The sequence below is a fragment of the Zalophus californianus genome, chromosome 12 (genome assembly GCF_009762305.2).
Source record: "Zalophus californianus isolate mZalCal1 chromosome 12, mZalCal1.pri.v2, whole genome shotgun sequence".
In the NCBI taxonomy this organism is placed as follows: Eukaryota; Metazoa; Chordata; class Mammalia; order Carnivora; family Otariidae; genus Zalophus; species Zalophus californianus.
Window position 1 is genome coordinate 101,961,454 of NC_045606.1, and position 15,522 is coordinate 101,976,975.

General features: G+C 44.8%; 2 protein-coding genes, 1 long non-coding RNA gene, 1 other non-coding gene and 1 pseudogene across 4 annotated transcripts; 3 read left to right on the forward strand and 2 right to left on the reverse strand.

The window, feature by feature from the left end:
• Nucleotides 1–2,621: 2,621 nt before the first annotated feature.
• LOC113911667 lies at nt 2,622–4,626 on the reverse strand. The gene is made up of 3 exons (XR_003516567.2): nt 4,395–4,626; nt 4,171–4,298; nt 2,622–3,157 (listed from the first exon to the last, which is right to left on the reverse strand). It is a non-coding gene; the product is annotated as an uncharacterized LOC113911667 (long non-coding RNA).
• A 158-nt stretch (nt 4,627–4,784) lies between these two features.
• On the forward strand, nt 4,785–9,478 carry CCT8L2 (chaperonin containing TCP1 subunit 8 like 2). Its single transcript, XM_027573883.2, has one exon. The coding sequence runs from the start codon at nt 4,993–4,995 to the stop codon at nt 6,652–6,654; it is 1,662 nt and encodes a 553-aa protein (XP_027429684.2). The 5' UTR covers nt 4,785–4,992; the 3' UTR covers nt 6,655–9,478.
• A 913-nt stretch (nt 9,479–10,391) lies between these two features.
• On the forward strand, nt 10,392–11,148 carry LOC113911360 (annotated as a pseudogene).
• Nucleotides 11,149–12,262: 1,114 nt separating this feature from the next.
• Nucleotides 12,263–12,820, forward strand: LOC113911361 (dynein light chain 1, cytoplasmic-like). The gene has a single exon (XM_027573887.2). The coding sequence runs from the start codon at nt 12,413–12,415 to the stop codon at nt 12,680–12,682; it is 270 nt and encodes an 89-aa protein (XP_027429688.1). The 5' UTR covers nt 12,263–12,412; the 3' UTR covers nt 12,683–12,820.
• Nucleotides 12,821–13,290: 470 nt separating this feature from the next.
• On the reverse strand, nt 13,291–13,398 carry LOC113912139. The gene has a single exon (XR_003516735.1). It is a non-coding gene; the product is annotated as a U6 spliceosomal RNA (small nuclear RNA).
• Between the last annotated feature and the right edge of the window lie 2,124 nt (nt 13,399–15,522).

Here is a 15,522-nt window from a genome sequence, read left to right on the forward strand (position 1 = left end):
CTCTGAAGGGTTGGATTACAAGGGACTTTCACTTTCTATATTACATTTTTCTGTAATGTTTGAATCTTTCAGAGCACATGCAGTATAATAAATATGTATTAAGTATTTAGAATATGGTTTGGGGGTGAGGATTGTTATCTACACCAAAGAAAAAGCAACATCTCATGGAACTAAGCAAAATAAGAACCTCAAAGTGTCTAGCAAAAAAAGTGATGATAAAAAGTCACAGTACAATACCCATTCTTACTAATTGGAGGCCTATAGATGTCATTGATATGGTCTTTATTTAGAGTTTGTCTGTTTTGCTTTGTTTTAGTGAATGTAAAATATTTATAACTCTCTCCCATTGGTTCACTAGCAATTGTCTCTTTTTTTTTTGTTTTGATTTGTTTTGTTTTCCTGTAAAGTCTTAAACTCCTGAGCGTTTTTTAGGAACGAAACTTTTACAGTTGTAGAGGACCACTGAAAACTTAAATTCTAGATCTTCTGATCTTTATGTTCATATTTTTACTGTTAAAGTTACACTTCAAAAAGTTGCTGTCAGAGGCTATCAATTTTTGTCCTTTTTCGGTGAAAAAAGGTTTTTAAAAGAATTTCAGGGGCACGTGCCTGGCTCAGTCAGTAGAGCATATAACTCTTGATCTCAGGGTTGTGAGTTTGAGCCCCATGTTGGGTGTAGAGGTTGCTTAAAAAATAAAAAAATAAAAATTTAAAAGAAAGTCATTTAAAATTAGTTCATATTTAGTCCACAGTGTGTTTTTAGCTTTGAAAATTCTTATTGCATTACATGAGTCATTTCAGTAATGCATACCATGTACCTGCTGGACAGAAAAATTAAAGGAAGAAACTGAGAAGTAATTAAACAGAACATTCACCTTCGAAAAAAATTTGTGGATGAGTGTGAGGCCTAAGTAGATGGTCTGCAGCACATTTCATATAGATAAGAATCTTGCCCTCTAGGGGTCTATGTTTTAAGCCTGGCACTACTTAGCAAGATAAACACAAAGAGGGCAAGCAGGCAACTGAAAAATAAACATGGGAAAACACACAAATAGATTAAATATTTACATCCATTGTGTACAAGACCATAGTTTTAATAGAAATGCATCTGGTGATATGGGGGGAAGGGCAGAGGTGGAGAAGTCAGCAGACAATTATGTCTATTTAGAAGAGGGATATAAAAACATTCTGCCAGCCAGTGTTATAAACTAGAAACCTACCCCAGCCTCCCCATCCCCCCCACCTCCCCCCCACACACACACACTCTTAGGTTCCTCTCCTTTATTGATAATACAAGATTACTATTACATTAGTTTCCCAGGGCTCCTGCAACAAACTACCACAAGCTGGGGGCTTAAAACAACAGAAATTTATTCTCTCACAGTTCTGGTAGCTAGAAGTCCAAAATCAGGGGCACCTGGGTGGCTCAGTCATTAAGCGTCTGCCTTGGGCTCAGGTCATAATCCCAGGGTTCTGGGATGGAGCCCCTTATCGGGCTCCCTGCTCGGCTGGAAGCCTGCTTTTCCCTTTCCCACTCCCCCTGCTTGTGTTCCTTCTCTTGCTGTGTCTCTCTCTGTCAAAAAAATAAATAAAATCTTAAAAAAGAAGAAGAAGAAGTCCAAAATCAAGGTGTTGGCAGGACTGGTTCCTTGTGGTAGGCTCTAAGGAAGAATTTGTTCTATGCCTCTCCGCTTCTAGTGGGTGCCCACAATCCTTGGTGACCTTGGTTGCAGATGCATCACTCCAAGGGCCATCTTCCCTCTGTGACCTCACATGATGCTCTCTGTGTATGTGCCTCTTCTCTTCTTGTAAGGACACCAGTCATATTGGAATAAGAATCCACCCTACTACAGTATGACCTCATCTTAATTAATTGTATCTGCACCAATCTTATTTCCAAATAAGGTCACATTCTGAGGTTTGGGGAAGGATGTGTATGCTGGGGGGACAATATTCTACCCAATTTAGCTACCAAACAGCTTATATTGGTGCCTACCCCTCTTAGCAGATCAAAATTTCTATTGTTAGAAAAAGTATATATAATGGGTTAACTGCATGCAAAGTGTTCTGGGCACAAGATATTCACATTTATTTTACACCTAATCAATTTATCTGTAGGATAAATAAAATTAAAGTGAATTTAACAATGACAGTGTCCACATAGTAAAAAGTAATAAGTAAAATTGCACTAGTAGTTCCTTGATTAGTTTTATCTGTGTAAAGGTAGAGCAAAAAACTTTGGTCCAAAATATACTGTTTGGGGCCTGATTTCAAGATCAAAGACAATGATCAGATCCTCACTTTCCCCTGTGCTGTGAGGTGAAATGGATGAAGATACCACAACATAAAATTATGAGAAAGTACTTCCTGCAGTGAAGTTGTTAAATTGATATAGATTTACAATGGAAATGGCACTCAAGTGTCCCACCCGTCACTCTTCACGCTGAAGTCTAAATTCCTTGGCATGGCCCCCTAAGCCTGCCACCCCCACAGCCAAAGTGTCTGTCCCTCCTTCCTGCCCCCCTTCCTCCTCACAGTGAGCTCCAGCCTTCAGAACTACCTCTGGCGGACCACAAACTTTATTGGGCTGTCCCAACTCCCTTCCCTTCTCACGTGGCCAGTCCCTGCTTCTTTCAACCTCACTTCCATCCCTGACCACTGCTCTCCCCATGACAATGACTATGTGCTCCCCCCATGCTTCTACAACACACCTGCTTTCCCCATCACAGCTCTCAGGGCCTGGAATGTATTCCACCCGACGCCCTTGTAGAGATGACTGCCATTTTCTACCTTACTCATCTTTTATCTCTATGACTTAGCAGTAACTCAATAAATAGTTGTGGAATAAGTGAAATAAAAGGGAAAATATATGTGTCGTGTAAGAGAAAGAGCTAAGATATCCTTACCGGAGTGTTTATCCCCCTGACCCCATACACCAGGAGTGTTCATTTTTAAAAAAGAAATTGTATCTTTATAAACAATGTAAACATGCATACTTTGCTACATTTTGTGTCAATTGTTACATTTTACATTTCTATAAAGAAACCCGCTAGTCATCTTTGCCCCTATGCCCGACATTTGTTATATGACACTCTTCTCAGGGTTATTGGCTTCCAGAAGCCGGGGCATGGAGGTTCACACCTGTTTCTAAAGGAGTCTCCAAAATCAAAAAAGGTCAAAATAGTTATCCACGGTCTTCAGACAGCATAATACCTCCTTAGAAACATTTCTCCCCTTCAACATAATGTTGAGGGGGAAAATGATTACAGAATAACTTATATAATAATCATACAATCCACTTATGGAAAACTGTAGAAATCCATGATAATCTGCTTATGAATATATGTGCAAGGTAACAATGTTCATCAAAATGCAAACAATGATGATCTCTGAGCTGGAATTCCAAATGACACTGGCTTTCTTTGTATTTTTTTTTTTTGTATTTTTCTTTTTAACTTTTATAATGAATAGCTATTATTTTTACAAAAGCAATCAAGTTGTTTTTCAAAGAAAAAGTTTTTTTCTCCAAAATTATCTCTATTTTAGCCTTAATTATATCTCACTCGCATAGATTTTTTTTTTTTTTTTTTTTTTTTTTTTTTTTTTTTTTTTACTTTTCTTTCTTGCCATCATCTCGTCTGTGGAAATAGTATAACAATGCCCACCATACGATCATGACTCCTGACTGGTACAATCAGGTTCAGAGTTCTCCCCCCCACCCCACCCCACCCTGACCCCCGGGGGACAGCTGCTATTAAACAAAGTAAAAAGGGTTTTTCCAAATGAAAATGAATGGTATTGCTCGGTCTCTCCCCTACTCTTAATAATCATAATCTTTGTCTCTTCCAGCTGGTGCTCTGTCTAATGCCTGCAGAAGTTGTATTCATGGGGTGCAAATCTCTTCCCTTCCCTGGTGTCCATGTTCCTGTCCCTTTGTATTCCTCATTCCATTGAACATAGTGGGTGCTCAATAAAGATTTATTGAACTAAAAAAGGAGCAATCATTACCCCAGTAGGCTCTATTTGAGGAAAAGAGGGAATGAGGGAGGGAGGGAAGGAGAGCTACTGGAAGGAAGGAACTGAAATTCTGGGAGTTGAGGGTAAGACTGGGGGGGCCTAAATTCATTCCCTGTGGTTGTCTACCTTTCCCACCACTGGGAGGCTACTCACTTGCGCTCAGCTGCCAACATTTCTATTCGTTTTTTCTGTAAGCTGTCAGCATCTTTCCCTCCCTTGTCTTGACCTGCCTTTGCCAGCTCAGGGACATCGTTGTCATTGGAAGGAGGAGCATCACACACCTGCAACCCGAAAGACAAACAGACCAATAAACACCGTAAAGAACCTGATGAACAGCACCAACGGAAAAGGTGGCCAAAAAGGATAAATAACACAACCTAGCTAGTAGTACATAGTCCTCCACAAGAAAGTAAAACAAAACCCTGCTTCCCACTCGGAAACTACAACACACAGCACAGGCACCACGGCTTGGTCAGAAATTTGAAGTGGGTGGGTGTTTTCACTTGATTTCCTCTCCACTGTCTCCAAAGTTTAAATGAAACTCTGGGGCCTGGCGCATACGTGTGTCCCTCCTCTGCCAGATGACCGGGCCTGACTTGTGCCTGCCCGCAGGGCCTCCCAAACTCTAAGCATCCTTCTGTGACCTCATTCTCTGTCCCCTGGTTCCATGTGCCGCTCTGTGACTTCATCACGGTCATGTGTGTTTCAGCTCCCCGAGCTTCAGAGGCCCCAAGAGCCCCGTTCCTTTCAGCTCAATCTGGGGGAGTGGTTGAGCGCTGAGCTCTCAGCAGATACATCCCTGCACCCGATCCTGGAGCGCCCACTTCTCCAGATCCCAGCGGGGAGCGGGGGGCGACATTCGGCTCCTTTTCCCACCGAGCCCTTGAGAAGCGTCAAAGATCCGCCGCCCGGGCGCCCCCGCCCCGGCCCCTAGAGCGCTTCGGCCGCGGGCCGGGCTCCCGCACTCGGCCGGCGATGGCCTGCAGAGCCACCTCGGCGCCGCCTCAGCTGCCTGAGCGGCTGGGGCCCGGGCCGAGGCAGCGCGCGAGGAGCCCGGGAGCGCAAGAGAGGCACCTGCTGAGCAGCGTGCCCGCGGCGCAGACCTTGGCCAGAGTCATCCGGCCTTGCTACGGCCCCCACGGCCGGCAGAAGCTCCTGGTCACCGCCAGAGGAACCACCGTGTTCACGGGCTACGCCGCGGCCATCCTCCGGGCCCTGGAGCTGCAGCACCCCGCCGCGCGGCTCCTGCGCGAAGCGGCCCACACGCAGGCGGAGAGCAGCGGCGACGGCGCGGCCTTCGTGGTTCTGCTGGCGGAAGCCCTGCTCCAGCAGGCCGAGCACCTGCTGCGCGCCGGCCTGCCCCGCTCGCAGCTGCGCCAGGCCTACGCCGCGGCGACCGCGGAGACCCTGGCCCTGCTGCCCTCCCTGTCCGTCCGCTCCCTGGGGCCTTTGGAAGATCCCTTTTGGGCCCTCTATTCGGTGATGAACACCCACACCGCGTCCCAGATGGAATGCTTGACCAGGCTGGTGGCCCAGGCGTGTTGGGCCACCAAGGAGAGGGACGGCAGTTTCCGCCGCGAGCGCGTGGGGGTGTGCACCCTGCGAGGGGGGCGGCTGGAGGACTCGTGCCTGCTCCCGGGGCTGGCCCTGTGTGCGAAGCCCCGCGGGCAGGTGATCACGGTGCTGACCGGCGCCAGGGTGGCTCTCTTTGTCTGCGCCTTCGGTCCTGCCAGCCCAAATGCTCCGGCAACGGCCCGTCTCTCTGGTCCTGATGACCTAACTAAATTCAGGAAAGGAAATGAACAGTTGATAGAAAAGCAAGTAGCCCAACTGGTAGCTGCATGCATTAATGTGGTGGTGGTATTGGGGGACATCGATGAGAATACACTGACACAGGCTGATAGGTACGGCATCATGGTGATTCAAGCCAGGTCCCGGGGGGACATGGTCTACTTGAGTGAGGTGTTGGGCACACCTTTGATGCCATATCTGCTTCCTCCCCTGAAGCCAGGAAAGTGCCAGAGGGTATACCTGCAGGAGCTGGGGGAAGGTTTGACTGTAGTATTTGAATGGGAATGTTCAGGTACCCCTGCCCTCACCTTGGTCCTCAGGGGGGCCACCGCTGAGGGGCTAAAGGGTGCAGAGCAGGCTGTCTACCATGGCATTGATGCCTATTTCCAGTTGTGTCAGGATCCCAGACTGCTCCCCGGAGCGGGGGCCACAGAGATGGCTCTGGCAAAAATACTCTCAGAAAAAGGAAGCAAATTGGAAGGGCCCAATGGCCCAGCCTTCCTAGCATTTGCACAGGCCCTTCAGTCTCTTCCTGAAACCCTTGCAGAGAATGCAGGCTTGGTGGTCTCAGAGGTCATGGCAGAGATGAGCGGTGCCCACCAAGCTGGGAACTTCCTGGTAGGCGTGGGGGCTGAGGGGATAATAAATGTGGCCGACGAAGAGGTGTGGGACACCCTAGCAGCCAAAGCCCAAGGTCTTCGAGTGGTAGCTGATGTGGCTCTCCAGCTCGTGAGTGTAGATGAAATCGTACTGGCCAAGAAAAGTCCCATGAGTCAACAGGACTTGAATCCTGTTCCTAAGAAGGCAAGGCAACGCCCATCTCCGGTGAAGAAATCAACTCCTTAAACAATTAAGTAGCAACATCCTCAATAAAATGGGGATTGCCAAGGAAGGCACAATCCCCCGCAAAAAGAATGTTTGCCAGGTTTATTCCCTCCATGTTTGGTACTGTCCAGAGTCAGTTTCTTTAGATAAGAACAACAGAAAGGACCACAAGATAAAAGTCCTTTTCACTGATTTATCTTGTTTCAGATTCTTTACTTTTTTCATTTCCTGTTTCTCTCCATATTTTTTTTTTCCTCCAATAACAGCAGGATTCAATTCTATTAAAGATTTTTAAACTGAGTACCTGGGCTTTGGGGATGAAAAAAAAAAGTACAGGAATCTCTTTCCAACTGCTTGAGTTATCCCCACACGATATCCTAATAAATGTGAATTTCTGTCTAGATGTCATGTTCACAATCTGAGAATGTCAGTTCCAGCTCACAGGAGCAGCTGCACATTCCTGTTGTGATTATTTGGGAAAAGAAGGGAATGTTACTTTAAGGCAGAGAAGGAGGAGAAAAGGAGGAAGAGAAAGAGACAAAGGGAAAATGAACCGGCAGGCAGAAATAAAATAAAATAAATTCTTGGCATGGGTAACGGAATAACACACACCTTAGAAGTGCACTAAGGTTGCTGTGTAGGGGAGGAAAACTGGGGAGCCCCTGGCACCAGGGTATCCCCGGTAGGGCTACGATTAGGGGCGGATGCCCCTGGGCACTGAAGAGGGACTTCCAGCAGAGCTGGGAGCAAAGCAGCACATTACTACCCAAAGCCTTTTCCACTTTAACCATCCAAGTTATTCTGCCTCTGGGAAAAGAGCAGAACCTAGGGACAGCATCTAGGTGATGGGAAGCTACAATCTCTTACAATCATTAAAAAAATAAAGAAAGAAAGAAAAAATACTTTAAGTATCTGGCAAGAGAACCAGACTCGAGAAACAAATGTCTTACAGTGGGCATATTAGCTTCAACAAAGCAAAACAAATGTGCAAAGATTCCTTTAAAACTTGGAAGAAGTGAAATCCTGAAAAGCTGTTAGTGAACAAAAGATGGGAAATGGAAATGTATAGAGCCATACTCATTTCTCATTTAAGATATATAAAACATCCTTGATGTGTCTTTCCTTGTTTTGTCTCCATTGTTATATTTTAGTGAATATAACTGCTTTCATATTCCCCCCTGCCCTCAAGTTCCATATCATTCTCATAGTCTCAAATTCCATAACAGTGATGATGATAGAAATAGGTAATATTTTAAAGCAGTCCAAACACACTTTATATACATTTTATATAGTCATCAAAACAAACTTATAAGAAAGGAGCTTGGTTAACTCTCAGTTGCAGGAGCTTCAAAAAAAAGTAATTGACCAAAGTCACACAGTAAATAGAAGAGGAAAATCCATTCTCTTATTTGTTGTTTTATCACCCCAATCTTACATTCCTCAATTGTGATGTTTTCAGAGATATAACCCCTATGATTACAAAGAAAGTATGTCTCAAAGGCCTTCTGAAAATTTACAATGTGTTTTTTAAATCAGACAAAAAGCCCTGTTTATTGTATATATATGTATATATAAAAGACGGCTCTTGCTCACAGAGAACATTTTAGTTATATATCCAACACATATGTAATCCAAACAATGTAAGATCATGTATTTTAAAAGTCCTAAGTTTGACATATGGGGGATTTTTTGATAATTTATTTGGGGAGAAATCATATTGCAGCATTAACATCTCCTTTGCCCCTGGACAGACAGACAGACATACACACACACACACACACACACACACACACACACACACACCATTTGTATACATGTAAAAACAAGTTAAAATGATCGAGGATAGTCTTACAAGGGACAAAGAAAGGGATAGCAGACACAAATTCAACTGGCATACGCTGAGAACTCTGAAGGTAAAAACACCTGACCCAAACTTGAAGCTTGAGGAGACAGAATTCAGGCATCTTATGGGATGTGCCGGGGAGGGCCTGGAGCTCACGCTGCTCAGGCTCCTGAACCGCCTTGGTTCCCATCTATCCCAAGACTGGTGGGTCAGCTCTTCGATTCTGTGAACTGCCAAATATCCTTCAGATCAGTCTCCTTGAGTGAGCCAGACTTGCTCTCCCCTTCTTGAGAAAGCATTAGCAGCTCTAGAAGGGAAGGAAACATCATAGGACAGTGAAGGTGACCACTGGGGCAGCTGGTAGACCGGGCTTAGGGAAGAGGAGCAGAATGGGGAGTCCGCTATTAGCTCAAAGTGCTTGGGTTCCTCTTAGCTTCAGTTGAGGACACCTCCTCTCCAGCCCACCTCCTGAGCTCTTGCTGCCCAAAGTGTGATGCCTGAACCAGGAATGGATCACCAATGTGGAAGCTCAGCCCTAACCCCCACTCCCCAGACCTACTATGTTAGAATCTGCACTTTAACATGAGCCCCAAGGGATGGGGTGCATATTAAAGTTTGGGAAGCATGGATTTAAGCAATGACCCAGATTAGCTCTAGCTTGATTATGCTTAGAGTATCTTAATATCTTTATGTTCTGTTTAAGGGTTAAAATATATGACTCGACAAATTTCTTTTCTCCTGCTGACTTTGGAAAAGTTCACCAGCATTTGATCTCAGTTTTACTGGATCCAATCCTGCTTCCAACGTTACAAGATCAAGGGTCTCAGGTTTTCCAAAGGCCCACAAAGTTGGCTACATATTTCTCTTCCAAGATGGGCTTCTCTTCAACTCCAGCAGCAGCTGAATTTCGGAAACGACACATCCTATCGCACGTTCCTTATGGAACTTGCTCCTGGTGGACTGTCTGTTCTTCCATCCCCAATTCCTTCCAGTTTAGCAACTTTGTTTTATGGGACTCTGGGTTGACCTGGCAAACAGAGAGCAAAGAAACAAGATCCAGAGAAAAGAGGAAAGGAAAATGAGAACTCTGAGTCCTGGGGAATGAGAGACATGAGTGCCTAGGTTGGGGCAGTGGAGGCTAGGGGGCTGAGTCATGAGAAATGCTCCATCCATTTGGGCACTAGAGAGCACGGACCCAAGATTGGAACCTACAAAAATACCGGAGTCCTAAAGACAAAAAAAAAAAAAAAAAAAGCTATTGATTCCAAACTGCGAAAAGATCAAAACAACAGGAAAGTGTTGCCAGTAGTTTGTTTCACTCCTTTGTCTGTATGAACCTCTTCCCAAGAGTCCCTTCTGAGGCCAGCCCTTATGACAGAAGCTCTACCTTCTTGGCCTACAAGTCCGAGGTCGCTTAAGTGCAGAAGCCAAGAGAGAGAGAAAGGTAAGATTAAAGAGAAAAAACCCCAAAACACCAAAACTGGGACATCTGAATGGGGAGAAAAGAGAATATGAAAGCTCAGGGACCCGACAATTTCATTTGTAAATAAGCAAAACTGGATTTGTTTGTTTGTTTTAAATTTATTTATTTGAGAGAGAGCACAGGCATGGGTGGGCGAGGCAGAGAGAGAGGGAGAGAAAATCCCAAGCAGATTCCACGCTGAGTGCGGAGCCTGACGTGGGGCTCAATCCCAGTACCTCGAGATCATGATCCAAGCCAAACCCAAAGCTGGATGCTTAACCAACTGCACCACCGAGGCGCCCCCTAAGCAAAACTAGTTTTTTTTTTTTTTTAAAGATTTTATTTATTTATTCATGAGAGACAGAGAGAGAGAGAGAGAGAGAGAGGCAGAGGGAGAAGCAGGCTCCCAAGGAGCAGGGAGCCTGATGCGGGACTCGATCCCAGGACTCTGGGATCATGACCCGAGCTGAAGGCAGACGCCCAACCATCCGAGCCACCCAGGCGCCCTAAGCAAAACTAGTTTTAAGATTTGCTTGGACCCTATCAGCTGGACTGATGTAAATTGCACATGTTCACACCCCCATGACCACTTCCATTTCTGCTTGAGCCTTTCTAGAACAGGGACCAATGGTTGATGACCCTTCACCGTGAATGTGAGGGTTGTGAGTGACACTGTTAAGAATTAACTGATGGAGAACGGTCGCGGCTGTGGAGGCTCTGGCAGCTCAGGACTGAGTGCAAGTAAGAGAATTACCCTGATGCTTCAGAGGCTCTTCAGTTTCTCCTCTCTCATTCGGTCTGCAGTCTCAGTTCATTTGAGGAGCAACACTGGTGTTACAGCAGTGGCATTTAATAAGGAACTTGATCCTGTACAGAAACTCTTCGTGGACAAGATTAGAGAATACAGAACTAAGTGACAGGCACCTGGAGGACCCGCTGATATTGGCCCAGAGTACCAGCAAGACCTAGAGAGGGAGCTTTTTAAGCTTAAGCAAATGTATGGTAAAGCAGACATGAATACGTTCCCGGACTTCAAATCTGAAGATCCTAAATTTGAAGTCATCGAAAAACCCCAGTCCTGAAGAAAGAATGTAAAATTTATTTGGTAACTTGTCCTAGATTAGTTGTACAACTGTATCAGAATAAACATACATTTCTCAGCTGTCAAGTGTTCTTTTAATTCTGATTCCAAATAAATTATTTGGTGATGTTGGGTCTACAAAAAAAAAAATTAACTGATGGGCTACTTCCTGCTGTGATATACGGAAAAATCCCCCTCATACTCAGTTACCTGATTAAGATAATTATGCCAGGGAAAATTGTCCTTGTAGTGCTAAAATGTCGAAACCTGCAGTAGGCACGGATCTCAGAATGCCTGATTCCAAAAATAGCTCACTTTTCTCCCACAACATCAACCCCCACCCCCTTCATATACTATAGATCCCCTTCCTAACTGGGGAGGGAGAGGAAGAGGCTGGGTGGGAACGAGGGAAATGTTGGCAAGATGTCTAAGGGGCTCACCTCCCAATGGGTTCTAAGAACTGAAAAACGAGGGACCGGACAATAGAATCTCCAGGACAGTTTGGGGGTCTGAGAACAGAGGAGATTCTCTGCTTACAATCAGGAACCCTGGAGCCCCAGAGGAGTTCCGTGTGCCAATGGGATAGAGCAAAAATGCCTGTAGGCGGTGGCAGGAAGAAAGGGCAAGAGAATCTGAGAGCAGTCAGGTGCTCTCCTCCCAAGAAGGAGATGAAGAATTGACATGGTTGAGGTCTGGAATGACCGAGGAGAAATGTGAAGGGACCAAATTTACCTGGAATTAACTAGATTAATTATTCTACCATTAGGCAGAAAACAAGTGGGAAAAGAAGTATTAAAATCATTTAATTACAGAAAGACATCTACACATGCTTCCTATACGTTGAGTTCAGGGCTTGAAAGTTCAAATTCTCTACAAATGTAAAGACTGAGTAAGGAATTCAGACACTGTCCTGCATGCATTACCAAGGGAACTAGATGTTGGTTATTGCAGAGCTAATTAAGAGAGACTAGATGCTGGTTAGCAAAACAATGCTAATCTTTCTGTAATGTGGCACATATTCAAGATGCGGTTTTAGGGCACCTGGGTGGCTCAGTTGGTTAAGCAACTGCCTTCGGCTCAGGTCATGATCCTGGAGTCCCGGGATCGAGTCCCACATCGGGCTCCCTGCTCGGCGAGGGGCCAGCTTCTACCTCTGGCCCTCCCCGCTCTCATGTACTCTCTCTCTCTCTCATTCTCACTCTCTCAAAATAAATAAATGAATCTTTAAGAAAAAAGATGCGGTTTTATTCATTATACAAGTTTTTTTTTAAAATGGCTCTCTACAGATGCACCATGGCTTCGGTAGCGACGGTAGCTCCCACTGGGTCTGAGTGTCGCCAGCCCCTCCCCCAGGAGACCATTGCAGTTGGCCGCCCCCTGCTCCTTGGTAACCATGTGCCACCGAAAGGCTGTGATCGAAAACACTGATATGTCGGAGGAGATGCAACAGGACTCGGTGGAGTGTGCGACTCAGGCATTGGAGAAATATAACGTAGAGAAGGACATTGCAGCCCATATTAAAAAGGAGTTTGATGAGAAGTACAACACCGCTTGGCACTGCATTGTGGGGAGGAAATTTGGTAGTTATGTGACACATGAAACCAAACACTTCATCTACTTCTACCTGGGCCAAGTGGCCATTCTTCTGTTCAAATCTGATTAAAAGCATGGACTATGTCACACACCTAGTGATCATCCAAAACCAAGGACTGCAGCCTAAATTCTTCAGCCTTGCTTAGGGGAACACCTCGATCTTTGAACCTTTATTGTGGTGTTTTGTACAGGGCAGTCTCTGTACAAATTTTTTGTGGTTATAAAACAACTAGCAAAACAGCTTACATTTGTATTTATTTTCTATTCCATACCTCTACCCCATGTTTTTTCTCCTCAAAATCCATTCCTTTCAAAATAAATCTGTTGGAGAAAAAAAAATGGCTCTCAACAAGTTTTCTTTTAACTCACTGGAGGCATCAGAAATGAAAAGTGGATCCCAGTGAGTTTAGGGAAGATAGCCTTTCTAAACTTTACTGAACTCACAATGAAAAACATTTTCAGGGGCGCCTGGGTGGCTCAATCGATTACGTGGCTGCCTTCGGCTCAGGTCGTGATCCCAGGTCGAGTCCCCAGGTCATGATCCCAGGTCGAGTCCCCCATTGGGCTCCCGGCTCAGTGGGGAGCCTGCTTCTCCACCCTCTGCCACTCCCCCTGCTTGTGTGCGCTTTCTCTCAGACAAATAAATAAAATCTTTTTTTAAGATTTTATTTATTTATTAAAAATATGGAATGCTTCACGAATTTGCGTGTCATCCTTGCACAGGGGCCATGCTAATCTTCTCTGTATCATTCCAATTTTTAGTATATGTGCTGCCGAAGCGAGCACAAAATCTTAAAAAAAAAAGATGTTTTCATATCCAGACTGTCATTAATCTTTTTAAACATCTTAATACCTGTGTATTCTGACTCCTATGTCCAGACTTCAGAACCCCATATTTGGGCGCCTGGGTGGCTCAGTCATTAGGCGTCTGCCTTTGGCTCGGGTCATGATCCCAGGGTCCTGGGATCGAGTCCCACATTGGGCTCCCTGCTCGGCGGGAAGCCTGCTTCTCCCTCTCCCACTCCCCCTGCTTGTGTTCCTGCTCTCGCTGTCTCTCTCTCTCTGTCAAATAAATAAATAAATAAAATCTTAAAAAAAAAAAAGAACCCCATCTTTGCAGAGGCCCCTACTCTGGGTGCTTACCGGAGCTTACTCTCTTGGGAGGCAACCAAGCTCTGAACAAGTTTTCCCCTCCAGAAAAGATGAGATCTGTCAGCCAATCTCAGTCTTCCCTGTTTAGATGCAAAATATTACATGGTTCACATTTCATTAATACATTTTTAAAAAGATTTTATTATATATTTATTTGAGAGAGTGAGCAAGTGAACAGGGGTGAGGGGGAGAGGGAGAGAATTACAAGTCGACTCCATGATGAACATGGAGCCCTATGCAGGACTCGATCTCACAACCATGAGATCATGACCTGAGCTGAAACCAAGAATCTAGCGTTCAACTGACTGAATCACCCAGGCGCCCCTTATTCCTGCATTTGTTGTGATAAAAAACCCGTTTCAATTTTATTAATGTGATTTATTTACAAAAGGTATAATAATCTATTGCAATATTGTTTCATGAGAAAAATAATTTCCAAAGTTGCTTGTGATATTTTTTACATTAGATTTTGAGAAGAATCTGCACATGCCTTAATTCCTGAAACTAAAGAGAAAACATTTCAAAATATACTCAGATGTTATTGGAATTTAATTTTTTTTAAAGATTTTTATTTATTTATTGAGAGAGAGAGAGAGAATGGTAGAGAGAGAGCATGAGAGGGAAGAAGGTCAGAGGGAGAAGCAGACCCCCCACTGAGCAGGGAGCCCGATGCGGGACTCGATCCCGGGACTCCAGGATCATGACCTGAGCCGAAGGCAGTCACTTAACCAACTGAGCCACCCAGGCGCCCGGAATTTAATTTTTTAAAAGATTTTATTTACTTGTCAGAGAGAGAGAGAGACACAGATATTATAAGCAGGGGGTGCAGCAGGCAGAGGGAGAAGCAGGTTCCCCGCTGAGCAAGGAGCCCAATGGGGGACTTGATCCCCCAGGACCTGAGCCAAAGGCAGCTGCTTAACTGACTGAGCCACCCAGGCATCCCTGGAATTTAAATTTTTATTTTTATTTTATTTATTTATTTTTTAAAGATTTTATTTATTTGACAGAGAGAGACACAGCGAGAGCAGGAACACAAGCAGGGGGAGTGGGAGAGGGAGAAGCAGGCTTCCCGCTGTGAGCAGGGAGCCCGATGCGGAACTCCATCCCAGGACCCTGGGATCACGACCTGAGCCGAAGGCAGACGCTCAACAACGGAGCCACCCAGGCGCCCTAAAATTTTTTTTTTAAATGGAGATGTATTTGACAAATAACATTGTATTCATTTTAGGTATACAACATAATATTACAAATCTATGTCTATCTATCTATGTATGATAGAAATGTTTACCCTAATAAGTTAACATCCATCACCTCACAGCTACAATTTTTTTTCTTATGACTAGAACTCGATCTACTCACAGTTACAATTTTTTTTTCTTAGGACTTATGGCTAGAACTAGATCTACTCCCTTAGCAATTTTTTTTTTTTTTAAAGGGAGAGAGTGTGGGCAGGAGGGGTCGAAGGAGAGAGAATCTTAAGCAGGCTCCAGACCCAGCAAGGAGCCCAACACAGGGCTCAATCTCACCACCCTGAGATTATGACCTGAGCCAAAATCAAGTTGGATGCTTAACTGACTGAGCCACCCAGGCGCTCCTCCCTTAGCAACTTTCAAAAACATGGTACAGTATTACTAACTGTAGTCACCATACTGTACATGACACCCCCAGGAGTTATTTATAAATGGAAGTTTGTACCTTTTAACCAACTTCACCCATTTCACCCACCCCTTTATCCCCTGCCATCCTCTGACAACCACC

Excerpts from the sequence above, each read along its gene's own strand:
- CCT8L2 (XM_027573883.2), top strand. The coding sequence starts at position 4,993 with ATGGCCTGCAGAGCCACCTCGGCGCCGCCTCAGCTGCCTGAGCGGCTG.
- LOC113911361 (XM_027573887.2), top strand. The coding sequence starts at position 12,413 with ATGTGCCACCGAAAGGCTGTGATCGAAAACACTGATATGTCGGAGGAG.